Genomic DNA, 27,819 nt, shown 5'->3' on the forward strand with positions numbered 1-27,819 from the left:
AACACACAATGTTTGAGAAACTCACACAGCCCAGATAATTCTTTTTTTTTTTTTTTCTCGAGACAAGAGTCTCACTCTGTCGCCCAGGCTGGAGTGCAGCGGTGTGATCTCCGCTCGCTGCAACCTCTGCCCCCTGGGTTCAAGCGATTCTCCTGTCTCAGCCTCCCGAGTAGCTGGGATTACAGGCGCCTGCCACCGCGCCCGGCTAATTTTTGTATTTTTAGTAGAGGCGGGGTTCCACCCAGCCCAGAGAATTCTAAGGAGATGTAAGGGCTGAATGTCATAGGGGATCCTGGGACAGAAAAATGACATTAGGGGGAAAAACAGAGTTTTTTTTCTTTTCTTTTTTTTTTTGACAGAGTCTTACTCTGTGGCCCAGACTGGAGTGCAGAGGTGCGATCTTGGCTCACCATAACCTCCACCTCCCAGGTTCAAGCGATTCTCCTGCATCAGCCTCCCTAGTAGCTGGGATTACAGGCATGCTCCACTACCACCCAGCTATTTTTTTTGTATTTTTAGTAGAGATGGGGTTTCACCATGTTGGCCAGGCTGGTCTTGAACTCCTGACCTCAAATGATCCACCTGCCTCGGCCTCCCAAAGGGCTGGGATTACAGATGTGAGCCACCGTGCCCTACCTGCATTTTTTTTTTTAGACGGTGTCTTTCTTGTCGCCCGGGCTGGAGTGCAATGGCGCGATATTGGCTCACTGCAACTCCACCTCCTGAGTTTCAAGTGATTCTCCTGCCCCAGCCTCTTGAGTAGCTGGGATTACAGGTGTGCACCACCACGCCCGGCTAATTTTTATGTTTTTTTAGTAGAGACAGGGTTTCACTATGTTGGCCAGGCTGGTCTCGAACTCCTGACCTCAGGTGATCCCCCGCTCCACCTCAGCCTCCCAAAGTGCTGGAATTACAGGCATGAGCCACCGCACCCGGCCAAAAAAACAGAGCAATTCTGAATAAAGTGTGGACTCTAGTTAATAATAATGAATCTGTATTGGTTCATTAATTGGGATGTAAGTAATGTGTAATGTAAGATGTTAAAAATAAGGTAAACTCTCTAAGGGGCTTAAGGGAACCCTTCGTATTTTCTTTGCGATCTTTCTGCAAATTTAAAACTGGCCAGGCACAGTGGCACACGTCTATAATCCCAGCCCTTTGGGAGGCTGAGGTGGGAGGATCACTTGAGCCCAGGGGAGTGGAGGTTGCAGTGAGCTGAGATCATACCACTGCACTCCACCCTGGGTAACAGAGCTCAGACCCTGTTTCAAAAAAAAAATTTCTTTAAGGATAAGTTGTCTAAGGGGCTTATGGGAACTCTTTGTATCTTTGTGATTTTTCTGCAGGTTTAAAACTGTCCTAAAAAATAAAGTTGGTTAAAACATAAAAATAGGCAGGGCTCGGTGGCTCACGCCTGTAATCCCAGCACTTTGGGATGCTGACACAGGAGAATTGTTTGAGTCAAGGAGTTTGAGACCAGCCTGGGCAACACGGCAAGATCTCATCTCTTTAAAAAAAAATTACAAAAAAAAAAAGTAAAAACTTAAGATTTAAAGAGCAATGTTCCACCTGGTTGATCTGCTTCCTGATACCCATGTAGGGAAAACAATGTTTACAGAGATTAAAGAAGCTTCTCTTGTTTTGTATTAAAATATTTTATATTAATCATTCAAACTTCATTTTATACAACGAGTGCATACACCATTGGGGGAGTGTCTGAGTGATGCGTGGGAGGGCGGGCGGGGATGTCTGCAGCTACGAGTAGGGAGGGGGCGGGGAAGCCCTGGGTGCTTCCTCTCCTCGACTGACCGCTGTGTGTTCGTTCCCAGAAGAAGAGCGGGAGGCAGTCAGCCCTGGGGGGATGGCACAGTGGAGAAACGGACCTGCAGAAGTGGTGGCCAAGGCCTCTGTAAGGGCTTCCCCAGGAGATGTGACCTTTCCAGGTCTTGCAGCCTAGTCTGCTCACCCTGAACGAGCCCCCGAGTCCCGGTCCTTGGAGTACGGTGGCGACGGTGTGTGTGTATATATAGACATCTGCACTGCCCCCTCTCTGGAACCCGCCCGTGCCCTGTCCCGCCTACACATGGCCCTCGCCTAGGCGGCAGGCATGTCAGCCTTGCTGAGCGCGATGGCCAGTTCCAGGTCCTCCTGCTCCTGCCGCCGCAGCCGCGCCAGCCTCTCCTGTTCCGCCTTCTCGCTCTCCCGCTTGGCCCACGCCAGCTGCTGCTCCTCATTGCCAAACTGCAAAGGAAAAACGGAGAGTGGGTGATGTGGCCCTGGGGCTAGGACCTGCAAGCTGGAGGGAGGCAGGGAATGCGTGGGAGGGGGCAGGGTCCTGCCCACCGCCCAGCGGAGGGTCCGATGTGCAGGGGATAAGCGTGTCTTGGCTGGGCCCAATGGGCATGCGAGCCTGTCTCAGGACCCCCATCTGGAAAGCAGAACGGACGGGATGCAAGTGATTGAGTGTGACCTTAACCGTGACCTCTGGGCCTCAAAGAAACCAGCCACCCCGCCCCACGCAGAGAAGTGAGGATGGGCCCTTGATGCTGGTGGCCAAGAGGTGCAAAGATGGGGAAGTTGGAGCGTGCATTGCTCTGAAGCCCCGCGGCGCAGACAATTCTGCACTCTGGGAATGCGGTATTTCTACCTCCGGCCATGCTCCAGAGAGCTCTGAGTCCCTCTGAGGGTCATTTTCTTTTTCGTTTTTTTTTTTTTTTTTTTGAGATGGAGTCTTGCTCTGTCGCCAGGCTGGAGTGCAGTGGCACTATCTCGGCTCACTGCAACCTCCGCCTCCCGGGTTCAAGGGATTCTCCTGCCTCAGCCTCCTGAGTAGCTGGGATTACAGGCGTGCGCTACCCTGCCTGGCTAATTTTTGTATGTTTAGTAGAGACGGGGTTTCACCATGTTGGTTAGGCTGGTCTTGAACTCCTGACCTTGTGATCCACCCGCCTCAGCCTCCCAAAGTGCTGGGATTACAGGCGTGAGCCACTGCACCCGGCTCTGAGGGTCAATTTCTCCCAGAACGCTGACAAAAGGTGTGGCATTTACACTGCCATTTAGTCGAGTTTTTATCCTTGGGGTGTTTTTCTAAAATGTTCAGTTAAAATAAAAACTTAAAAAAGGGAGAAAACCATCTTGATGCTGAGATAGGTGATTTCAAACAACTCAAAGTACTTTAGTCATGAAAAGAAAAGCCACATCCCACAAGCTCCTCCCCCAGGGTGGGTCCCCATGTCACAGACTTCCCTGAGAGGTCACTGGCATCATCGGGCCCCTCAGGAAAGCTGCTGCCGCTTAGGGATTCAAAGGATTCGCTTATTAACATCTCTCTGTGATGCACTGCCTCTGACCAGCTCTCTGCTCAACACTGGAGTAACACCAAAGATAACATGCGCAGTGGCTCTTCCCCAGGCGCCCTTGGGAGCAGAAATATACAAACAATCCCAGAATGATCCAGGACCCAAGCACCCAGGCTCTCGAGGAGGGCCCTGCAGACTCCCCCAGGAGGGTGGGGGAAGGAAGCACACAGGAACACTCACGGCCTCTCCACCACACGCAGCAATAGGTCTGCATGACAACCTAGGGGTGGGCCCGCTGTCATCTCATCCCTCTGACAGCTGGGGACACTGAGGCCATGGAAGGGGTGGCTCACACTCTAGACTTTTTCCCACCCCCAGGCCTGTGGGGAGCAGGATACCAGCTGAAACTGACAGGGAGGACGTGTCCCTGCGAGGTTCTGGGTGTGAGGCTCAGTGCCCGACCTTGGGGTCACCAGGACAAAGCGTGGGGTGGGATAAGCCAGACTGAGGAGGGGCTCGTAGGCCCCAGAAAGGAGCTGGAATTTCCCCGTGGAGGCTCCGTGGGCAAGCGAGTTTGGGGATCAGGTTGGCAGCGTCTGGTATTTCACGGCTTGATGGTGGCATGAGCGGGAAGCAGGAGAGACGAGGGCCAGATGGCAGGGCTGGCGGGACTGGGCCAGGTGCAGGAGCCGGTACATGCAAGGAACCTGGTTGGATGGTAGATGTGGCAGTGAGGGGGATGCGGAGCCCTGGAGGCCTCCCTCTAGCTGGCCTCAGGACCCAGATGGGGGACAGGCAGAGTGTCAGTATCAAGAAAAGATGTCACTGGGAGGAAGGGCTGAGTCTTGACTTCTTAAAGAGGCACTGCCCAGCTAAACACTTGGGGGGTCTGATGAGTCTCCACGTCGGACTCCCTCCCCGCCATTGTGTCACTGCCACGGGCACAGATAAGCGTCCCCCCGCCCCAGTTTGGGGAATTTTCCAACACCTCATGGGGAGAAAAACAAGGAAAAAACAACAAGTGTGGGTGGAAATTATTCCATGGTGCTGCTGACAACAGCGGGAGGGAGACAGCGCGGCTGACAGGGACCTCACCCTCCACCAGCCTTGAGGACAGGGTGGGTGGGAGCTGATGGTAATGTTCGCCCCGATCCAAATCAAAGCCTGGAATGGCCAAGTAACCGGCCGGCTGGATCTGAACCACAGTCCCCTGGCCTTCTCTGGCCCCGCTGAGCCCCCGTGTCACAGAGTGTCACTGAAGCGCCTTCCCTTGAGGGGGTCTGTGTTTCCAAATGAAAGCTGTCAGTAGGAAAGTTCCCAGTGCCTTCAGAGTCGACTGGTTCAAGGTCAGCTCATGAATCCACTACGGAGACTTGCATTGGTGAGGTCTGCATGCACTTAGGAGGCACGCTGCGCTGTGAGGCCTGGGAGAGCTCTCCTGAAAGGGGACTCCGCAGCTCCCTCTGTGTCTGCTGTCTTAGCCCTGGAGGGCGCCACCTTCTAGTTCTCGTATCTGGGTGGGTCACACAGGCCAGAATCTGGATGCCTGTGGGTGTGGCCGATGCAAAACCAATAGTGGCTGGGAAACACACTGGCTCTGATTTCTGCTTCTCTCTGGCATTACCATGGAACCAAGACACCATAGGGGCGGGACACCATCCTCGCCGAGGCCTGCCCACTCAGGATGCGGTTCATTTTCTTTTTTTTTTTTTTTTTTTTTTTTTTTTTTTTTTTTTGAGACAGAGTCTCGCTCTGTCGCCCGGGCTGGAGTGCAGTGGCGCAATCTCCGCTCACTGCAAGCTCCGCCTCCCGGGTTCACGCCATTCTCCTGCCTCAGCCTCCGAGTAGCTGGGACTACAGGCGCCCGCCACCGCGCCCGGCTAATTTTTTGTATTTTTTAGTAGAGACGGGGTTTCACCGTGGTCTCGATCTCCTGACCTCGTGATCCGCCCGCCTCGGCCTCCCAAAGTGCTGGGATTACAAGCGTGAGCCACCGCGCCCGGCCTCATTTTCAAAAGCAAATAAGTGGTTCATTTCAGCAGCCTCTTGGAAATCCGCAGTTCAGACAGCTCGGCATGTTGGGCCATGGGATGGCCCCGGGAGGCGCCCGGCACCTGTCCTCACTAGGAAAGGACACTGGCACTCCAAGGCATCTGATGGCACTTCCACCCCACCATGTGCAGGACACACCTAGCCACTTCCCATTCATTCACTTACTCTGACATTGAAATTGCATCCAACTCCTTCAATAATTCAAAGCACGGCCTACCTGATCTGGTATTTGCACTGCTCTTAATGCGAACTTCCAAAAGAACCGTTCTGCTAACCTAGAAATGCCACTTCCTAATACACACATTTGCCTGAGACAGAAAGGCCTGCTTTTAAAGAAATACCAGAGAGGAAGAGGTTTCCCGGGAACAGCCACACACACAAATAACCCATTGATGGAAATTTGGGGCTTGTAAATTAGAGGGTTCTGGAGAGGCACAGCCGGGGCACCACCTCCACAAGTGAGGTGCGGGTGACCTGGGCCCCCCTGACTGCCAGCGTGGACTGGGCTGCTCCTGCACAGGTAAAACTGTGCCCTGAACAGCAGTCTCAGAACGTCCACGCTGAGAAGAGTCACGCTGCCCATCTGCCGGGCAGTCAGACAGCCCGACAGCCCTCTTGGCATTTGCTCAGGGAAGTGGAATCATTCAAACCAGAGGAAGCAGCTGTGCCCTCTTCTAAGTTAGCACAAATAGTCAAGATCCAGTGAACCTAGAAACCACCAGCCGATCGGCTGAGCCCCCGAATGCTGTGAACATGGAGAGACGTCATCTGGAGTCCCCAGAGGAGAGCTGGTTATGGATGATTTTAGACAATGATACGACCCAAAGGGACAAACAAAAACAATTAAGGGTCCTGTTTTCACTCACACCATCCCTTCAGAGTGGCTGAAGTACATTATCTGATAATTTCCTCTGGAAAAAACCGGGGTATTTGCAGTGGGAAAAGTGATTTTAAACAGAAAACAGGTCAGGCGCAGGGGCTCATGCCTGTAATCCCAACACTTTGGGAGCCTGAAGCAGGAGGATCATTTGAGCCCAGAGTTCAAAGACCAGACTGGGTTCAAAGACCAGAGACAAGTAAAGTGAGACCTTGTCTCTATTAAAACATTTTAAAATTAGCCAGATGTGGTGGTGCACACCTGAGGTCCCAGCTACATGGGAGGCTGAGGCAGGACAATTGCTTGAGCCCAGGAGGTCAAGGCTGCAGTGAAGCTGTGACTGCACCACTGCACCCAGCCTGGGCAACAGAGCAAGACTCAGCTCTGAAAATATAAAAACCAAAAAATTAGGGAAAAAAAACAAACAAACAGAAAACAGCAGGGCTGCACCCAGGCCTGGGTGGAATTTGCTTTCCCACCAGGAGATGAAGGTGATAAAATGGCTGGCACTATTTTAAAACTGAAGTTAACAATTGTTCTGGAACTACCAGAAATGCTAAGCCAAATGATACCTTGAAACCTTGGGTGTTTTGTTTTTTTTTTTTTTATGCTTTTTCGAAAAAACGAGCTCTTTGGGGGTTGGGGTCACAGGAAATAGAACTATGACTTTCAGAAAGAGAACAGTCATTTCTTCAAGCTGCCGTTCACCCCACTTACCTAACTCTTCCCTACCCAAGACAGAGTACCTGAGTCATGTGTGAAGAGTTCTGTTTTTTTTTTTTTTAAATCAGCATTTAATATTTTTCCACCAGAAAATAAATGAAGGGCTATTCAAGAAACTCTAGATAAAGCAGGTTTTGTTTCTGGCTTTTATTAACAATGTCACCATTTTGTATAGACCCCCAGTGCACATCTAGGGTCAACAAAATCAAACTCACTGCAGTTGTAAAATATTTATAGGTCACCAAGAGCCAGAAACAGGTCGGGGTCTTGGGCGATTTAAATAAGCCACACGGGCCAGTCACGTGTAACCCCAGTACTTCAAGGTGGGAGGATTGCTTGAGGCCAGGAGTTCCAGACCAGCCCAGGCAACACAGCAAGACCCTATCTCTACAAAAAAAAATTAAAAATTAGCCTTGCGTGGTGTTGCACGCCTGTCGTCCCAGCTACTCAGGAGGCCAAGACAGGAGGATCGCTTGAGCCCAGGAATTCGAGGTTACAAGTGAGCTCTGATCGCGCCAATGCAGACCAGCCTGGGCAACACAGCGAGACCTTGTCACTACAATAAATAAATTGATAAATAAGCCATAGGATAGCTGTGCACGGTAGAGATCATCAAGACGGCCCAGAAACAAATCGGGTGCTTTCTGTGCATTGACATGGCAGGGCTTGTGTTCAAAGAGCCATCCCAGGAGTCGAAGCGTCTATAAATAACACGTCTCACACCTAATGATGAAGGAACTAACAAGCCCAAAGGAAGAAAGCGAGTGCGTCACATACAGTGAAACCAATTCTGGGAAGACAACACCTGAAGCTTTCAGAGAACAAGATTTTCACGTATCAAGGAAGCTACTAAAAACTCCTTGAAGCGACGGCATGTTACAATCTTGAATATTTTTTCACACAGAGAAAAACAAAGCCAGGCTTTCAAAATCCCGGGATGTGCTTCTGAAAAGGCACTTAACTTTGCTCAACAGCTTTTTTGAGCTCTTTTTGTTTTGGCTTTCAGAGTGGCTGTTCTAGACTGGATTTCTTTTTTCATTGGAGCTGGTAACTGAAATTTAAAAGCTTTAAAAAAAAAACTTCAAATTGCTCTTCCCTGCTGCAATCTGCCTAAAGTCCTTCAATTTGTACTTGTGGCACAAAATGCATGGGGCGGGACTGTGAGAACTTGTGCACAAAGAAAGGGCTTTTGGGGGACAGCAGAACTCTAATGTAACTTTTGCAATCTTCTTTTCGTACTTCGGAAGTGTTTGACATCTTCGCTTCCAAAAACCAGTGAACACAACAGCCTCAGTGCGACAGAAATAATACAAAGAATACAAAGAATCTACCGTGAAGGACAGATAGGTCCCGCCTCCCTGCTGGAAGAAAACGTGCCCTTATGATAGAGCATCCAAATCGCGGCTCTTTTTTTTTTTATTGAGAAACTGTTTTTCTTACAGAAGTGGCAGTGTAGAATAAATAACGCGAGGGACAGAGAGTGTGAGGTACCAAGAGGCTAAAGAAGCTGGAAGGTTTGCCTTTAAAAGGAGACAAAAATCCCAGGGAAGCTGCAAATGGAAGGGAGGAGGGTGGCCCGGAGGCGGAGGACTCAACTTACAGAGGTGAAGTCTGCAAAGCCCGAGGCAGAGGCCTTAGAAGGTTTAGCTGCAGAGGAGGGGACAAATGGGTCTTTTCCACTAAACGGGTCCCCAAACCCCTTTTTACTTTGGAACGGGTCGCCGCTGTCAGCCCCGAGTGGCTGGAATGGATCGGGGGCCTCGGGAAAGTCTGCGGAACCAAGCTGGCTTACAGGTGTACTTTTACCTGGAAAGTTTAGGAGAAAAAAAAGGAAAAAGAAAGAAACACGAGTTACTCACCCGGACAAAGCAGAATGCTGGTGGGCACAAGCCCGGGACGCTTCTCTGGGAAGAGCTTGGAACTTGGCTAACAGGCTGGACGGAGGTACCCTGGGGAATCCCAGTTATAATCAGCTTTATCCCAGGGGCTTAACGGGTTGTGAACAACACAGGAAAAACACTTCAGATGACTCCCACACACAACACACACAGAGCAGCTAAAACTTGAGTTGTCCTAGAATAGTTTGCATGCAGGTACGTTTCAAACAGATTCATTTTAGCATGGCAACGCATTTATTAACATACTAATTTAAAAAATCATGGCTGAGCAGAAAAATACACTGCAAGCTTCTAACAGTAAAACAAAAAAAAAGTGGGGGGAGAGTTACTTGCAAATGAAAAGGAGGGATTAGTTTCACAACGTGGTATGGTTATTAGGCGTGTTAGTTATAAGGGTCTGCACACAGCAGCTCTGCCATGCTGAGGTTTTGAGGTTTAAGTTCTTTTTTTTTTTTTTTTGGAGACGGAGTCGTCTCGCTCTGTCACCTGGGCTGAAATGCAGTGGTGCAATCATGGCTCATTGCGGCCTTGGCCTCCAGGGCTCAAGTGATCCTCCCACCTCAGCCTCCTACAGGCATGAGCCACCATGTGTGGCTAATTTTTGTATTTTTAGTAGAGACGGGATTTTGCCATGTTGCCCAGGCTAGCCTTGAACTCCTGGCCTCAAGTCATCTGCCCGCCTCAGCCTCCCAAAGTGCTGGGATTACAGGCATGAGCCACTGCACCTGGCCTTAAGTTCTTTTTTAGCCCCCACTTCTGTCCCTCTGGTGTTGGTGGCTCCAAGGGGCAGGGTTTATCGGGGCCTTTCTGGGCTTCTGCCAAGCAGGGAACTCCAGGATGCCCAGTCCCAGCAAGGTATATCTTGACAGGGAAGCGGGAGAGAAGTGTTCAGAAGTGGAGGAAAATGAGACTGTGTGGGGGACATGGCCTCAGGACAGGTAGCTTTTCCCAATGCGTCCTGCCAATGTACCAGAACACTCCACCAAGAAGCAGAGGCCTGTTAAGATCTGCTTGGTGACGGGAGGTCCCACCTGATGGGCCTTCTAGCAGCTGCAGTTGGCAGGCCAGCCGGGCTGACTCCATGCTCCTGACACCCCTCTATCTGCCCAATGGAGTCCCTGGGCATTCAATGTGGTCCACGCAGCACCCCAGACTGGAAGCTCAATAATATGCAACACGATTCCACTGTGTTAACTCTGGAAGTTTCGAAGCTAATGTTTAGAAGAAACCAGGAACTGCCTGTCCCTCCAGGGTTGACCTTGGATCTCTGGCTGCACTTCCAGCCACACCTGCCCCACCCACCACCTGAAACCGGGACACGTGCCTTCCTCATCCAGTAGAACGAGCCCACACAGGCCAGCCTTGGTCCCTCTCCATGCCCAGATCTAAAGCCGTTCCCTCTGTTCCCCCAGCAGATCAGCCATCCCAGGCCTCATTTTTGAGGCCCCAGGTGTCCTTGTGGGCTCCGGAGCTACAGCCCCCATCTGCCGCCTTTAGCTCTGGGCCTCGGCAAGGGAAAGTGCCTCCTCCCAGCTGGCCTCGGTTTCCTTATCTGTGAAGTGGAAATGAGAAGAAGAGTGCCAAACAAGGTGACATTCCTGGGGTCCCAGGAGTCTGCTCCCACTCAGTGTCCTGCACCGCCGTGCCCAGCATGGGTCAGTGAGAACCTGGCCTGTAGCCCCCCCTTGCCTGTAGCCCTACTTCTGGAAACGGAAATTCACTTTTCTCTCAACCGGCAGTTCTGGGCCAGCATAAGGACTGCTGCTTTCTTTTTGTATATTCAAGGAAAAACAGTCTTCCTTCCCACGGTTTGCACAGAAGGACTCGGAGACAAACTCCCCGGCAGCCCACCCTTGTGGCCTGCCTGTCCACCTCCGCCTGTCGCACAGGGTTCCACCAGGGTTGCCGTCGCATCCTTAGCTGACCTCTGGCCACCAGCTGCGGGAGATCCTTCCAGACTCCTTGTCTGTGTGAGTCCATCTAAGAGGCTCCTCCTCAGGGTTGGAGGGCGAACTGTCCTGGGCTCTATTAGGACTCACATGGATGAGAAAGAGGGGAGGTCGAGGCCTGGTATCAGTCTCCTCCTGTGGCCTCAAATCAATTCACTGTCAGCCCCAAGGCCCAGTTAGCAAAGGGGGCCCTGGGATCTGGAAGGGGCCTATCTTTGCCAAAACTTGTGGGCAAACCATGCTGGAGACCCTTCCCTAGAGGGGCAGTGCCCAGCCCACGTCAGGAATGTGGCCCCTCTCCTTCCAACAACACCTGCCCTCTCAGGGAAGTCCCCACACCCGAGCTTTCTAGGTGTCTCCCTTTCTCTATCCCCAGATGCCTCTCCCACCTTCAGCTCTACTATGGCCTCCTCCTACCCCTGACCTCCCCGGGGCTGCAGAGAGCAGGGTGATCTGGCCCAGCCCGCAGCCCCTGGGCTGGTTCCACTGGCCTTGAGGAACTGCCTCACACCCCCACCTCGAGACCGCCTCCCATGCAGGGCCACTCCTGGTCCCAGGCATGAGCCAATGGTAAGCCAAGGCCTTGCTGCCGGGTCTCCCGGAGTTGCCCTGTTCCCTCTCCTAAGGGACGGGCAGGCGGGAGGGGGTCAAGTGAGGCCTGCCCAGCCTCCTGTGAGCCCCAGGCTGTCCACTGGAGCAGAGGGGGCTCCCTAGGGCTCCTGAGCAGGATGGAGGGTGGGCGAGGGCCCCTCACCTCCACCCTCCCATCCCTAGAAGCCTCGTCTCCCTATTGGCTGCCCACCAGCTCGGCTCCCTTCCCTGTGAGCCAAACCCACCCAGCAAAGTGGCCTCTTAACACAGGCGGGCCCCAGCGCCCTGCCCAGACTGCTTGAGGGCTTCTCCCGCTTGGGGATGACACCCCAGTCTTGTCCAGGTGGCACCTCCTTCCCCAGGAACCCCCAAACCCAGGGCTTCTTTCCTGGCTATGCCTTGTCCCTCTGCCTGGAAGGCACTCCCAACTGGAATGCCATCACAGGCGGTGGCCTTCTCAGGGAAGAAATGGCAGCCCCTTCCCCATCATGCCTGTGTTCAGCTCTGCAGCCAAGCCCTGGGGGGGAGTGGCCCTGGAAGACGGTGTGGGACATGGCGGCCACCCCCCTCAGCCTGTTTCTTAATCCAAACAAAGGGCTGTGTCTCCCCAGCAATTGTTCATATGTTCAAGTCCTAACCCCTGTGCCTTAGAATATGACCATACTTGAAGATAGCATATTTAAAGGGGTAACTGAGTTAAAATGAAGTCAAAGGATCAATGACTGTCTTCACTGAAAGAGCTTAGGACACAGATCTACACACAGAACAGCCATGTGAAGATGCACCAGGCCAAGGAGAGGCCTCAGAAGAAACCAACCCCACTGACGCCTTGATCTTGGACTTTGAACCTCTTGAACTGCGGGACAATCCTGTCTGCTGTTTAGGCTGAGATAGAGCAAGTGTGAGCAGGGAGCCACCAAAGCCACTGGCAGGGGCCCCCTGGGGGACAGTGTGACAGTGTCCTGCACCCCAGCCTGTGGGTTTGCAGGGGATAGGGACAGTGACCTCAGCCAGTCCCTCGAGCCCCTGCCTGCTTCTGCCGAGCCTCTCCCTCCATGGGAAAGCCCCCCTTCCCCCAGGGTCCCTCACCACTCTGCTTCCCGTGGCACTGGCCTCTGGCATGGCCGAGGGTCAGCTCTGTGAAAAGCGGGCTCAGCATACCACAAATGTCAGCCAATACCACCCCATGTCCCTGGTGCCCTCCAGCCCAGGGCTCGGCACACAGTGGGCTTCAGGAGGTCCTGGTGAATCAGGATAGGAATGTGGCCCCTCTCCTTCCAACAACGCCTGCCCTCTCAGGGAAGTCCCCACACCCGAGCTTTCTAGGTGTCTCCTTTTCTCTATCCCCAGATGCCCCTCCCACCTTCAGCTCTACTGTGGCCTCCTCCTACCCCCGACCTCCCCGGGGGCTGCAGAGAGCAGGGTGATCTGGCCCAGCCCGCAGCTCCCGGGCTGGGGGCTGTTACAGCTGCCTGTTACAGATTCCATGGGTCTCCAGGGACCTGGGGCCCTTTGGAGCAACACCCTGGGGAGCGAGAAGGGAATAAAGGCATCTGCCCTTTCTGGTTTGCAGGAAACAGCAATGTTACTGTACATGCTTGGGTGTTTGATTTTTCCTCGAATACCTATGTGATATGGATCAAATGGCAAGATTCTAGCAGAGGAAACAGTAAGTGTTTCCAGGGGAGAAGCTCAAAGTCCCAGGACACGGTGTAGCCCCCTGGGACGGGCAGCAAGTCCAGAGTGGACATTGCTTGATTTCTGGAAGCCATTCCTGCAGGGAATGATCACCTGAGGCAGATCTGCAAGTATGTGGAGGGCGGTGTAAAAGGAGGACGCCCCAGCCGGGCCCCCAAGAGCGACCGCCACAGTACAGAAGGTTCAAATAAAGCAGTCATTTTTGAGCTGCTTTTCTTCTTCTTTTCAATGAAGATCTTCCTCCCTTGGTTTGGGGGGTTTAAAAAAAAGAAATTGGTTTTTGGGAGGAGTGGTTAAGAATTCTGCCTGCTACCATTTCAAGCTGAGGTTTCTGATGCGCAAAGAGATGTTTGGAGAGATGAAAAGCTTCGTTCACACCAAGAACTGCCTGTGCCTGGTTTTGCTCTGTTGCCGAAACCGTTGTTATTTAGAAATCATGACTACGGTAACATGAAACCAGGGCACATCAACTGCTGGCCTCTTGTTTTCAGAAGGAAAATCAACAACAACAACAACGGTTTTTTTCTCAGTTGTTAGTGTTTGTGCTTTGGCAAGAGAGGCGATTTTGGACCTGACACGTGCGAGGTCAGCCGAGCGCCCGGTCCAGCTCTCGACCTTGCTGATGACCGGAGGCTTTGAGCAAAGAAAGCCCCCAGCATCACAGCAGGGCCACTGCCCTCGGCCCAAACTTCCCACTTTTGCTCAGCGATTTATTTTTAGCGGCTGTATTTTTCAAACCTTCTAGGTCTAGTTCCTGCTTTTATGTAACCACTTCTGCTAACTCCTTAATCGTTTTTTCCGATTTTGTGAGGTATAGCTTATCTCAAACGTGACAAAGTAACTTTAATCTGCCTCCAGGCCCTGAAGCAAAAGCTGCCACGGGCACCCACGCCAGGGTTTTATACTTTTTCATGGCTCCAGAAAACATGAGTAAGGAGAGAGCTTTACTGATGCGCATTTCAGAAAAGGGGATGGAAATCATGAAAACAAAACCCAAAAAAGTTGGTATAGAAACATCTGGGAATGATGGCATTAAACCAGGTGCCAGGTATCATCCTGGCACCTGGTTGGATACCATCGATCCTAGATATTTGCAGCGGGAACTACCGGGGACCACAGCAGACGGCAGTGAATAAAGACAAATGAAGTTAAAGACCCTCTCGGGTGTGCTGACTGCCTACCGCAGGGAGACTTCATTAACAGGGGGCAAGGGATACAAGATTGAAGAAAAGGCAAAATAGAACTTATTTTCAAACCACAGCAGTTTCAACAGTTACCCAAGCGGTGTACCGAAACCACACACAGGACTGACTTTAGCAAAAACAATATGAACCAAATGGTTTACCACAGTGTGTACTGTTAAAAAAAAAAAAAAAAACTTGGTGGCCGGCTCCACCCTGATAGAAGTATCTTTAATTCTCCTATTTCTCAAGCTTCTTCTTGAGGCTGCGCACGCCCCTAGCACCCGGAATCGGGGCTGTGATGGGACTGGCTCTGCTGCACCAGCGTTCTTGGTCAGCAAAGTTTTTCAAGGTTCTGACTTTTCTATCTTGCTTTGCAGAAGCCCTCCGCTTAAAAGCATCCTCAAGAGCTGGGTGCAAAAAAAAAAAAGAACCCAAAAAACAAAAAACAAACAAACAAACAAAAAATTGAATAGAAATATACAATTGCAAACCCTAAAAACGGTGAATGCTATAAAAACATCGGAAAGGAAACTCTCTTGGTTTAAATTTTTTGCTTAGGAGGAGAATAAAAGGTTCGGGTAAGGTAGGGTCTCAATCAATCTGATTAATAAAAATATTAGAAATAAACATGAGAGAGAGAGAGAGAGAGAGAGTGTGTGTGTGTGTGTGTGTGTGTGTGTGTGTGTGTGTTTGATCCTGCCTAGGTTCTATTTATACAGTTTGACACTGGCTAGGTTCTATTTATACAGTTCAGTTCAGTGCTGTACTTGGAAAATGCAGTTCTGTAGATGAGAGATAAATACAAAAACAAAAAGAAAACAAAAAAATACAAAACAAGGGTTTGTGGTCAGGGAAGCTGCCCACCTTCGCTATTATCCTATACAACACAGAACGATCACACAACTGTCACTCATCCTACACAGCAGTGGACACATACACACAACCATCATTGATCTTACACAACGGGACACACACAAGCATCATTGATCCTACACAACAGTGGACACACACACACAATCATCATTGATCCTACACAACAGGAGACACACACACACAAGCATCATTGATCCTACATGACAGGAGATGGCCACACAACTGTCATTCATCCTGCACAATATGGACACTCACAACTCTCATTCATCCTACACAACAGAGGATGCCCACACAATTGCCATTCATCCTACAGAACAGACACCCACACAACTGTCATTCACCCTACACAACAGGTGATCCCACACATCTCTCGTTCATCCTGCACAACATGCACACCCACACGACTGTTATTCATTCCACACAACAGGTGGTACCCACACAACCATCATTCACCCTACACAACACAGACACCCACCTAACTGTCTTTCACCCTACACAACAGGTGATCCCACAAAACCATCATTCACCCTACACAACACAGACACCCACCTAACTGTCATTCACCCTACACAACAGGTGATCCCACAAAACCATCATTCACCCTACACAACACAGACACCTACGCAACTGTCATTCACCCTACACAATAGGTGATCCCACACAACCACAACTGTCATTCATCCCACACAACACAGATGCCCATACAACTGCCAGGCTTCTGAGAGTCACACTACATAGGAGAGCAGTGGCCTGGGTGGGGCACCACTCCAGCAGAGCTCATCCAAGGCCACTGACATGTCTTATTCCTCCCTCCCCATCCTGCCAGAAAAAAAGCTTAGCTGTGGGGAGAGGGGAGAAAGAAAACAGTATAGGTTCTAAAATTCATCACTGCTCAGGGACTTGTCTTGAAAAAGAGTGCTTTTCCCCAACACAAGTCAACGTCTTCCTCTGGCTCCCATCTAAGACACGTGAGGGGAGTTCGTTTTTTACAATATGACACACAGGACCACGTAAGGGACCTGCAGGCTGGGAGTCCTGCAGGCACCAGCCCCGCGCGCACTCTGCCTTAGATCAAAGCAAGCAGCACAGCCCTGGGAGATAAGAATCTGAGGTCCCTGCGATCGCAGTGTTGAGATTTTCCACTAAAAATATTTACCGAATTTTGAGAAAATCTGCTTCATGCATTGAAGGGAACAGGATGAGGTTTGGTTCTGAACTGTTGAGAAAAGCTGAACAAATATTTACTATGAGCCACTGCTGCCCAGTGTGTTTTCCTGCACTGTGAGGTGTGTGAGGTGGGCAGGGGGCTGTTGAACCCGATGGCTGCGGCCTCATCTTGCCACTAAAAGAAGAAGAAAGGGTGGAAAAGGTGCCGTGCTTTGGGGTCCTCAAAAGGCAAATATCATTTGAAGTGAGAAATAACAATTTTCTAGAGGTTACCACAAAAGGCTCCTATGACATTTACATAAAACCTGCCAGGCAAGGGCTGCACCAGCCCTGGAAGAAAAAAAGGGGTGTGTGTGTGTGTGTGTGTGTGTGTGTGTGTGTAGGGTGGGGTACGTGATTTGGAAATGAATTTACAAATCACAAGCCAGTCTTCATGACAAAAATAATACAGACTGGCAGGTGTCACAATTCTGGCTGCTTTGAAAAATTGCATTTGTTCTCTGGCGGGCACCTTTGACATACCCTGCGTGAACACCCCTGGGTGTCAGCCCCATCCTCTGGGGGGATTTCCAGGGAGAGATGCTATCTATACATGAGCCAGGCGCGGGGAGCCCTGACGGAGCAAGGGGGCCCAGTTTTGTTCCTCCTTACGGAGAGTGCCAATGTCGCAGATGCCACCTCTGCAAAGGGTAGGGAGGCGCCTTGCCCACATGTAACAAGATCCCTGAGAACGCCGTGCAGCGAGTCTGAGAGCTGGTTAGGGGTCGTGCGTGAAAGGACCCAAAAGAGCTCCTGGGAGGGAAGGAAGTGAGGCGCAGAGCCCACCAGGAGCTCCCATGGTGGGGGACACTTTTGCTGTCTTTATGGCCAGATTCTCCGTTGCCCGAGTGCATGTAATATTTTGCAGTTAGCAGTGGCAGGCAAGGGGCGCTGACTCAGGGCTTTGAATGGGAGAGATGAAAGATGAGGGGCCATATTCACCCCAACAGTAAAGCAGGGAGGCGGTGCCCAGAGCCGCAGCCGGAGCCCCCTTCTGAGGCGTCTGCCCTGGCCCTCACCTCCCTCAGGTGGAGCCTCTGCCAAGCAAGGGGTTGAGGTGTCCTGGAGGCAGGTACACCCGATGTCCCCAGGGTGATGGCTCCCATCTGTTCACACCTATACTCAGATGCTGGGGTGGGAGCCCAGCCACTCTGGGCCTGCACCCCACCCTGCAGTCACCCAGGCCCCAGCATTTGCACCCCACTGAACGCCAGATGATAATCCAGTCACATGACACTCGCTGGATCCGTCTCTGGGTACAGTGTGCCCAGGAAGGCAAATGCTTCTATTTTCAAACTCAGTGGTCTTTACAGAACAGAAAGTGCTCCAAACGGCATTCTGCCTGCAGTCAGTTTAAACATACAAGGCTGACATTCTTCCCTCTCAGAGTGGGACCGCTCCTTGGCACCATCAGCGGGTCCCACCCAGCCCTAGGACAGACCTTCCAGAGGGCTCAGACGGAAGCTCCGAAGCTTCCTTGACCACAGCAGTGCTGGGGGATGGGGGTGTGGGCAAGAAAGAGGGACTCCACCTGGTTGGCCATTTCAGGCTCCTTGGGACCCCCTCCCCATCCTGGCTGGCAGGCAAGTGCCAGAATTTTCCAGGCCCCTCAAGATGGTGGAACCACTTGTCCCATTGTAGAATTTCACATGTACCCACCGGATTATCTCTCTGAGATCATCGTGGGAACGGAATTAAAGTAGTTAAGTTCAAGGCTGAGGTGCTAACCGCAGGGTTCAAATGGAGATGCCATTTTTAAAGTGGATCTTGTGCAATCAACAAAAGGTTTTGGAACCCACATGGGCACATGACGGGGAGAGGTCACTGAGCCCTGGTTTTGATGTTGGCCTGGCATTTCAGAGAAGCGGCAGAACTGGCGGCACTTAGGACCTCAGGGCTTCCTCGGTGGCTGCATCCTGTGTGGCACCCCCAGCAGGGAGGTCAAGAACCCATGGCCACCCTGGGTGGATGCCACCCACAGGTACGGGAGGGGCTTGTTTGCAAGGGGAAGAATGACTTTTGTCTTCTTTTGGTGAGAGAGCTGCTCGAATCAAACAGGACAGCTGCTGGTTAAACTGGATCTCATGTCACTTAGGTAAAAGCTGTTCGTTAGTGCAACTGTGGGGAGGGGGCGAAAAGACATGCTCATCACCATCACCTATGCAGCTTTGTTTAGGAGGTGAAAAGGTCATTAGCAGTAATAAAATAATCATTAAATTGGGGAGAGGTTAAAGGTGACTGGCTGGTTAGCGGTGGAAGTGCGCTGGCTGGTGTCACCAGGCGCTGCAGGCAGAAACCGCAACGCAGGGCCGCGCTGGCAGGAAGTGGCAAGGGTGGGGCCGGTCGCAGGATCCCACTATCGCAGCGGGGCTGAGGCCCAATCACTGACACCCACACAGCCGTTTCCTGCACTTAAAAAAAAAAAAAATCTGTTTCTCTCTTTGCAAATCAACAACTTTTACCTAGAAACTCTTCAGCGGTGAGCTCTGACTGATCTTGATCTCCGGTCCGTTGCAGAAAATATACCATTGTTTACCTGGGGGAGGTGTGTGCCACGGCTAACTTTAACCTAACTCTAACTGACAGGTTTCGGCGGCCTGCCGGGTCTGTGCTGCATCTGCCTGAAAGAAACCAGTTTCTTCTGCCCAAAACAGACACCTGCTGGTTATTTAATACCTTGATACACCTTTCTAGAAAAGACCTCCAGGCAAGAAGAACTTAGTGCCCACACCAAAGCTCCATGCATGCCCCAGGGGATGGCCCTTGGTGGTCCCCCAGAGTGCACTTTCTGGCTTAGATCGAGACAGAACTGAGCATGTGGCCTTGAGGGCAGATGGCCAACTGTGGACTACTCAGGTGTACGCTGTGACCGGAACTCTCCCTCGAGGAACCTCTGCAGGTTCCCAGGTGGAGGAGTCCACCTGTGACTGTCCGGGTCAACACCTGTCTGCCCGTGCACCCACACTGCATGCCGGCCACACCAAATGTCAATTTCACCTCAATTGAGCTTTAAACAAAATAAAACAAGCAGCTCCCATGGAATTTGAAAACTGCAGCCTCTAGAACACAAGAGACGGCACCAAAGCCACACATGACTCAGACCCAAACTCACATTTGGTTCTGTATGAGCGATGACCCACAGAGGACACTGGAGCCCTCTTTGAAGTTCAACTCCCTGCATGCTGACTTTTTTTAACGGAAAAGATTTCCACTAAACTGTGACCTCACAGGGAGAAAGGGGCCCAATTAATGACTCCCAGAATGTGTGCAGCCACCTCAGCTGCCCAGCCTGTCTTTCCTGGAAAAGGTGCCCATATGGCAGAAGCCTGCATCCCAGTCCCTGTGCCGCAGGGTGGGGATGGGGGCTACAGACCACACACAGCTGACCGCTCTTGCCCATAACCAGAGGCCTCCTGGGCTGCACGTGGGTCTGTGCCGTGTGGAACCGGGAAGGGAATTGTACAGAGCCAGGCTCTGATTCCCTTGACCAGAGAGCCAGGGTAGGGCGAGCATCTTTCTTTGCAATCCCCCAAAGAGCCAAACACTTCTCCCCAACATGTGACTCATCAAAAGGTCAACCACTGGGTCAACTGCAGTGTTTGGATTGTTAGAAGTTAGTACGGAATCACAGCACAAATAATGCTGCAAGCTCAAATGGCAACCACCACACGGTCTGTACCTACCACCCAGCAGCGTGTACAATGCAGAATTTTCCTGTTCAGCCATTGCTTCTGGGTAAAAGAATCAAATGAGAAATATTTAGCCCTCCACACAGATCTGCAGTTGCTCTGGACTGAAAATGCTGCGCATGCATTGGCTGTTTTAGAGAATGTTCTGAAGCTCATGGCTTGGTTCTCATTACTCCTGTCTTGGGGCAGGAGGCAGGTCACTGGGTGTAGACCTGGCTCTGCTGCCACCTCGCTGTGTGACCTTGGGGAGCCCCCATGACCTCCCCCCCCTTTCCTCTTCCAGGAAATGGGCATGGCCTGGCCTGTCTCTCTCACGGGTCTTGCTGGGACCTAGTGAGATAAGAACTGTTCAAGCGCTTCCTAAGGACCCATCAATGTTAATGTATTTCTGCAGAGCACCAACGGGCACAGCAACCATCAACCACAGCAGAACAAAGATGCAGTGCCCTGTGCCACGAGTAAAGGAGCCCAGGACCCCCTGGGTCTCAAATTGTGCAACAGCTCCCTAAAAAGCCTCAACCCTGAAGCCAGGCCCAACGAAGTCACCCAAACTCCTGTTATCAAACGTTCTACTTTTAACAAGCATTCTTTTCTGCTTTCGAAGCCCACAGTACACTAAGAGCAGAAGCCAAGGTGGGGTGGGAAGGCTTGCAGAGGGAGACACGATGGGAGGTGATAACTGAGGCAAAGTTCAAAAGCAGACCCAGCGCCAGGTTTAGGTACGTGGGGAGGCGGGGGTGGCGGTTTCCATGAAACACTGAAAATGAAGCTTTGCACCTATGAGCTGTTGAGTGGGATGGCTCCTCCTCAGGGCCCAGCAAATACGGCACTGCTCGGCAAGTGTGTGCACCCATATGAGAATACATGCACATGTGTGTAAATGTGTGTACACGTGTGTAAGCACAGTGTGCATGCCTGGGTGTGTATGAGCACACATGCACGCATATGTGTGTGAATGTTTGCATGCATGCGTGATGCAATATCTGTATACTGCTCACCTGTATGCATGTATATGTTCACATGTGAATATGTGCATGTCCCAATGAATGCATGCACATATATAAGCATGGAGGGTGTGCATGCCTAGCTGTTATCTATGAGAGCTTGTGTGTGCAGGCATGCACAATGCAGTATGTGAGTGCATGCTGCTCATCTCTATGCATGCATGTGTGTGCTGACAACAGAATATGCACAGATGTCCACAGATGCATATAAGCATGGAGAGTATGCACGGTGGGGTGCATGGGAGAGTGCGTGCATGCATGCATATGCATACATGCAGGCACATGTGAGAATACTCATGTGATGCAGTATGTATGTGAATGCATGCTCACCTGTATGCATGTGTGTTCACGTGCAAACAGGTGCATGCATGCGTCTGCAGGCGTGGAGGATGTGTATGTACACAGGGTACACATGTGCATGCAAGAGCATACACGTGTACATGCACACATATGCATAAAAATACATGGCCATACGTGGGAATGTGCACACTCGTGTATGCCAGCTGTGTGCATGCATTGTGATTATGCGTGTGTGTGTGTGTGTGTGTGTGTGCGTGCTTCTGCTCCCATCTTTTAGGCAGAGTGAAGAGGCCCACTGCCGTTCCATCAGGAGGCCAACAAGGATCCCCGAAGAGCCACTGCCTCTGTGTAAGGCACAAGCGGCCTCTTGCAGATGGAAGGGAGTCCCTTTGTTGTTTTGTTTTTCCTCCTCTTGATGGTAAATGTCTTTGATGTGTGGCTTACAGAAATGATCTCTTTACCCATCTGTATCGGCTCAACAGTTCACAGAAAATCTGCTCTAAATCCACACAGCCCATACTTGGTCATACTTTTTCTCCTGACTCATCCACAAGAAAGCCAACCTGGGTACTGCGGGCTGGGTCCCCATCCTCCTGAGAGAAGGCCATGGCCAGCCCAGGGGACAGGAGGAGAGAGGCGGTGTTCTAAAAATAACTTCCCCTATGTTCACCTCTACTGACAAGTGGCCCAGGTGCAGGACCGAGGGTCACTCGTAACTAGTGAGCTGGGGGCATGTGGAGCCTGCTAGTTCCATTCCAGGACCTGCGATGACACACGGGCTGCAAAGTGAGGCCAGTGGCAGATTCCAGGGGAGGGGCAAGTGCAGGCAGGAGGGTGAGCACCGCTTCCCTCACTGGAGCTGATGGAAAGGGCTCGGGGGCACGCCCTGTCTAGGGAAGGCAGGTAACAGAAGGCATGATCCTGGGAGTATGTGGGTCTCCTGTGGCTGCCCACAATTCAGGGACAGCGTGGGGAACAGTCTGCCTGGAGGTTAGAGAATAGGAGGCATCCCAGACCGGGGCACGGATGGAACAGGCAATGACCGGGTAGATAAGTGGATCAGGGAGCTGAAGTGACTCCTTCTGCCACTTGAAGCAACAGCTTTCTGTTTGAGAGTCTGGCTAACTGGCCGCTGGCCTAACTCTGTCACACGAGAGAAATCCCACATGTGAGTTAAAGGGCTTCAGAATCCTCAGGGGACCCTCGAGGGCCAAGGCTAGGAGACACTGGCAGCACCTGCCACAGGGAAGAGAGGTAGGGCCTGTAGGAAGCCCCCTCCTCAGAGCCGTGCGTTGAGATGCCTGGGCGAGCTGGGGCGGAGGGGAGCCCCGAGCCATCCTGCCTCCTCACATCAGGTGCCACCAAGGACAATCTCCCGCTCCCTCCACTCAGTCCTGAAGCAGCTGGGGAGGGACTGGACCAAGCAGTGACTCCTGCTGCCCTCACTCCCAACAGGCCCTCCCTGAGCACAGACGGGGAGAAGGACGGAAGAGAAGAGGCCAGAATGGCCACAGGGCTGCCGGCCACGAGTGGCTCCTGACGTGTAGCCAGGGTGTCGGGGTGGCACTGACATGTTCAGGCAGAGGCCGCATGAAGCGCCCCCAGCCACAAGGCGAGCTCTACGGCCAAGGCTCTGTGCACTCCAATACAGAGCCAGAAGCCCAGGGGCCCACAGGACGGGGCGAGGGCGGGCAGGCAGGAGGCACACACCACGCACACACGGCACTTGCATGGACCTGGGCGGCTGGGCCGGGGGGACCCTCTTGCTCCCCACACAGGGTCCCACAGCATCTGCTGCTACTCTGGGCTGGTGAGCAGGGAGGCCCTGGTCCCCCACCATCCTGCACCGGCAGCCGGCGGCTGCGAGAGAAGAAAGCTTACTGACCGCTGGGCGGTTTAGGCCGTGGAGGAGCAGGTTTCTTCGGAGGCAGAGCAGGAGTGTCCTGTTTACTTTTAAAGGGGTCATCTGAGAATCCTGCCCCTCCCAAGGAGGAGGTGAAAGGGCCAGAAGGTGGGGGCTGTAAGAGAGGACACGAAAGAGAGGCAAAAATAGTTGTTAAAACAAAGGTGACGGATGTCCACTGAACAGACGCTCATGCTCCAAGGGCCCTGGCAAGGCCTCCTACTCTCTAGACTGCACAACATGGCCCTGCTTGGACATGGGGTCTCTTTCAAGCCCCATGCTTTCCTCCACCCTCAACAGCAGGGGCCCTCTGGCCTGTGGGTGATGAGCTGCCCAACATAGGGTGGCAGAAAGCAGTCCCATACCTCCACGGGCTTCCAGCACCAAGGGTATCCCCAGCCACACGAGGCACACTGGGTCTTTCCTGACTCCAGGACTCGGCACACAGGGTCCCTTGGGCCTCCTGCTTACACTTCAGAGACACGCCCCACCCTCACCCCTATGCTGGCTGTGGTGCTTGGCGCATGCCCTGGTGTGCCACCTCCTCACTGAGCTGGCTGGTGTGGTCACTGCCTTCAGTTAGTGATGGGCAGCTCCAGGTGCTGGGTCAGCTGGCACCAGACTTTCCTCCTCCATGCCTCTGGGCTGCACATGCAGCACCTCAGGTGGGAGCGCACCCTCACGTGCCCAGCCCACCCCCACTGGTCAGCATGCCCATGCCGCCTCCATTGGGCTCTGACCACCTCTGGCCCGGACCCTCGGCCAGCCTCCATCACACCCATCCACATCCTCCACCCCACACCTGCTGTCTCAAACTCAAACGGGACCACATCCTCCAGCTTAAAGAGTGAGACAGTCAGAAATAGTTATAACAATTGGATAGATGAATGGATGGTGGGTGGGTAGATGGATGGAATGGTAGTTGGATGAATGGATAGACATATATGTGGATTAATGGACGAATGAATGGCGAGTGGGTGGATGGATGGATGGGCAGGTAGAGACAGGGAGGCAGGTGGGTGGTAGACAGTGAGGGAGATATGTGGCGACGTCTCGCAAGTAGTTAGGCAGGTAGGCACTTCCTATAGGGAAGCTCCAAGCTCTCATTAAGGCATGCAGGGACTTCATCGCTGCCCCGGCTGCCCGATTTTTCAGGCTCACCTCTGAAGTCACCCCTACCCTCACGATGCCTCCTTAGTCCCCAGAACCCACTGACCCCCCAGCCGCTGACTCAGCCTCCTGTTTCCAAGTCCTGCACACTCAGGTCTCCTGCTGGGGGACTCGGCCCACCTCGTCCACCGGGAACCTCTCTTCTTGCTCAGAGCCTGGCTGGACCTCACTGCCGTCCCCCAGAGCTCTCCCAGGGCTCTCCCTGGGGCCGCTTCCTGCCACCCACGCCTGCACTGCTCACTAAGCCGCAGAGACGCACTTCCAGACCTCTCCCACCTGGAGGGCAAGCACAGTCCTCTCCCCGGCACCTGCTGCCTCCAGGCCTGTGATGAGTAGATACTAAGCGCCGCCACCCGGGGGGATGCTTGTCCCTCACTTGGAGCACCAGTGAGGCACAGGGGAGCCAGGGTCTCCATCAGCCACAGAAGGGCCGGCGCATCTCAGGCGTCTGAGGGAAGGGGCTGGGGTGTCCCAGGAGGGAGAAAATCACTTTCTATGGGCAGAAGAAGGATGAGTAACCACTCTTACTAAAACAGAAAATAATTAAGTCTGTAATAAAATAGAAAATAACTACATTTTTACTAACAGAGGAAACATTGTTACAAAAATGCAAAATAACTAGGAAATTATAGGACAAAGAGATAACACTGCAACAGGAAACAAAAGGAATGGGCAGAAATAGGGGTAAAATGATCACATGTTCCTGGCCAGGCGCAGCGGCTCACGCCTGTAATCCCAGCACTTTGGGAGGCTGAGGCAGGTGGATCACGAGGTCAGGAGATGGAGACCAGCCTAGCTAACACAGTGAAAAACCCCATCTCTACTAAAAATACAAAAAATTAGCCGGTCGTAGTGGTGGGCGCCTGTAGTCCCAGCTACTCGGGAGGCTGAGGCAGGAGAATGGCGTGAACCTGGGAGGCGGAGCTTGCAGTGAGCCAAGATCCCGCCACAGCAGCACTCCTGGGCAACAGAGCGAAACTCCATCCCAAAAAAAAAAAAAAAAGGATCATGTGTTCCTACAAGAACACAGAAGAGAAAGATCAGAGTGGGGCAGAGGTGGAGGGAGGGGCCAGGGGTCTTGAACTTTCTCCCCAGCAGGGCAGGCCTAGAGACAGAGAACAGGTCAAGAGCACAAAGGTACACTCCCAGGGTTTCCCTCGAGAATCTGGATGCAACAGATTGCAGATGTGGGGGAAAAGGTCTACCACCACCTCCAGCAGACAGTCCTAGAGGTATGGCTGCCTCTGCCTCCAGCGTCTAGTCACACTGACGCAGCCATCTAGGCCTTCAGCATCTAGTCACAAAGACACGGCCATCTAAGTCTCCAGCGTTTAGTCACACCAATGCAGCCGTCTAAGGCTCCAGCGTTTAGTCATACCAATGCAACCGTCTAAGGCTCCAGCGTCTAGTCACACAGATGTGGAGATGTGGCTGTCTAAGGCTCCGGCATCTAGTTACACAGATGCGGCTGTCTAAGGCTCCAGTGCCTAGTCTCACAGACGCGGCCATCTAAGGCTCCAGGGTCTACTCACAGAGACGCAGCCATCTAAGGCTCTAGCGTCCAGTCACACTGACATGGCCATCTAAGGTTCCAGGGTCTAGTCACACAGACGCAGCCATCTAAGGCTCTAGCGTCCAGTCACACTGACATGGCCATCTAAGGTTCCAGGGTCTAGTCACACAGACGCAGCCCTCTAAGGCTCTAGCATCCAGTCACAGTGACACAGCTATTTGAGGCTCTAGCTTCCATTCACACCGATGCAGTCGTCTGAGGCTCCGGCATCTAGTCACACAGATGCGACTCTCTAGGTCTCTAGAATTTAGTTGCACAGACATGGCCGTTTAGGCCTCTGGAGTCTAGTCAGAGATGTGGCCACCTGTGTCTCTAGCAGCTAGTTATAGAGATGCAGTCATCTAGGCCTCTAGCATCTAGTTACAGAGATGCATCGATCTGGGCTGCTTGCGTCCTGTCACAGAGACACGGCTGCCTTGGACCTTGTGTAGTCCTACAGTCGAGGCTGCTCGGCCCAGTCAGAGCCACATCAGAGACAGAACAGGGAGGTGGCCCCTCTAAGAGGCAGCCTACCCATTCCAGGTCCCCCGATGAGGGCAGTGGCAGGTGCCTCCAGGGAGGGGAAGGGGCCCCAAAGGCTCCTGCACAGATGACCCCACCAGATCCCTTCCCTGGGCTTCACGCCGCCCTCCGAAGCTGCCCAGGCAGGAGACACTTGCTCTGTGCTGATCTTCTCACCTAACAATAGGCCCAGTGACCTGGCAGGGGGTCCCACTGTCAGAACCTCTGCCTTACACACAAGGAAACTGAGGCACACAAAGGAGGCACAGCCTGCCCAAATCACACAGCAGGTCCGCGGCGGATCCAGGGCTGCCACATCGTCTGCCTCCCAGGCTAGGGCCTCCAGATGCTGCCCTCAGCTGCCGAGGGCCACCCCAGTGGTGGGTCCAGGGCCTCGTCCTGGGCAGACTGTCCTGCCCAGGCTGGAACCCCAACCCTGCCACCTATTCAACACCCTGTGCCTCGGTTTCTTCATCTGTAAAATGGCAAGAGTGACAGAGCACGGAGGGCTTCAGCAAGAAGGAAATGAGGTGACATGTGACAGGCATCCGCCCACTCACTGGCACTAAAGTTGGCACATGGACCACACGACAATGATCACACCAAGTACGAAGCTGCGATTGGAATCTGGGAGTGCCCCATCTGCTGCCCCAGTTGTCCCCAGGCCTGTCCGAGATATGAGGGGCAGCGTTGGCCTGCAGCTTAGCTTTAAAATGGGCCGTTTACGGTCGGCTGTTTGGGAAAGAATGGGGGAAAGAACACTGGCCTGTCTGTGGGTGCTTCTGCCAGTCATGGAATATGTCCCTGGGCCTACGGCCCGTGTGAGTCCCCCGCGGCCTGGGATGGGCAGCCAAGCAGGTCTAGATGGGAAGTGGTGTGACCGGCCGGGCCTTGTCCTCCCTGGGCGTGTGCTGGCTTCTGGGCCACATCTCCAGACTCGGAGTGGGGCCTTGGTTCCAGTGGCTGCAGTGAGCCTTTCTACTCTCTGCGTCGCGCAATAGGACCCAGGCAATAAAATCACACTCAGCCTGGACGTCCAAAGTTGTAAGACCTGGTGACACACTCAAATCAGAGCCGGCTGACCCTCCAGGCTGACCCGGGACACCTTGAGCCAAGCCGGCTTGGCGCCTCCCATGTGTGTTTAAACCCACGAGGCCAATCGGCAACTCGCGAGGAGACAGGCTTTCAATAAACGCCTGGCACTGCCTCCGCAGTAAATCAGATCACTCCTAGCGCCAGAACGCCCGCGTCATTTCCGAATCCCAATTTTCATGACTTCAAATTTCCCAAGAAGCCTCCTTGGGGACTCAACTCTTTCCTACTCGGGCA

The 27,819-nt window shown here is 52.7% G+C and overlaps 1 protein-coding gene across 24 annotated transcripts in view; it reads right to left on the reverse strand.

Moving 5' to 3' along the window:
• Window positions 1-1,639: 1,639 nt before the first annotated feature.
• EPS15L1 (epidermal growth factor receptor pathway substrate 15 like 1) overlaps window positions 1,640-27,819 on the reverse strand; it is a 116,487-nt gene continuing 90,307 nt past the window's right edge. For 7 of the 24 annotated variants that reach the window (XM_063616224.1, XM_063616216.1, XM_063616219.1 and 4 more), the window contains one exon: window positions 1,640-2,241. In XM_063616224.1, the coding sequence (XP_063472294.1) occupies window positions 2,095-2,241 (147 nt within the window). In that variant the 3' untranslated portion in view covers window positions 1,640-2,094. Of the gene's footprint in view, window positions 2,242-2,690; window positions 8,758-8,803; window positions 8,901-20,033; window positions 20,082-23,228; window positions 23,362-27,819 lie in introns of those variants that run through there. The other 17 variants (XM_055239149.2, XM_063616211.1, XM_063616209.1 and 14 more) reach the window with 6 other exon arrangements.

This window comes from Symphalangus syndactylus, chromosome 13 (genome assembly GCF_028878055.3).
Source record: "Symphalangus syndactylus isolate Jambi chromosome 13, NHGRI_mSymSyn1-v2.1_pri, whole genome shotgun sequence".
Classification (NCBI taxonomy): Eukaryota; Metazoa; Chordata; class Mammalia; order Primates; family Hylobatidae; genus Symphalangus; species Symphalangus syndactylus.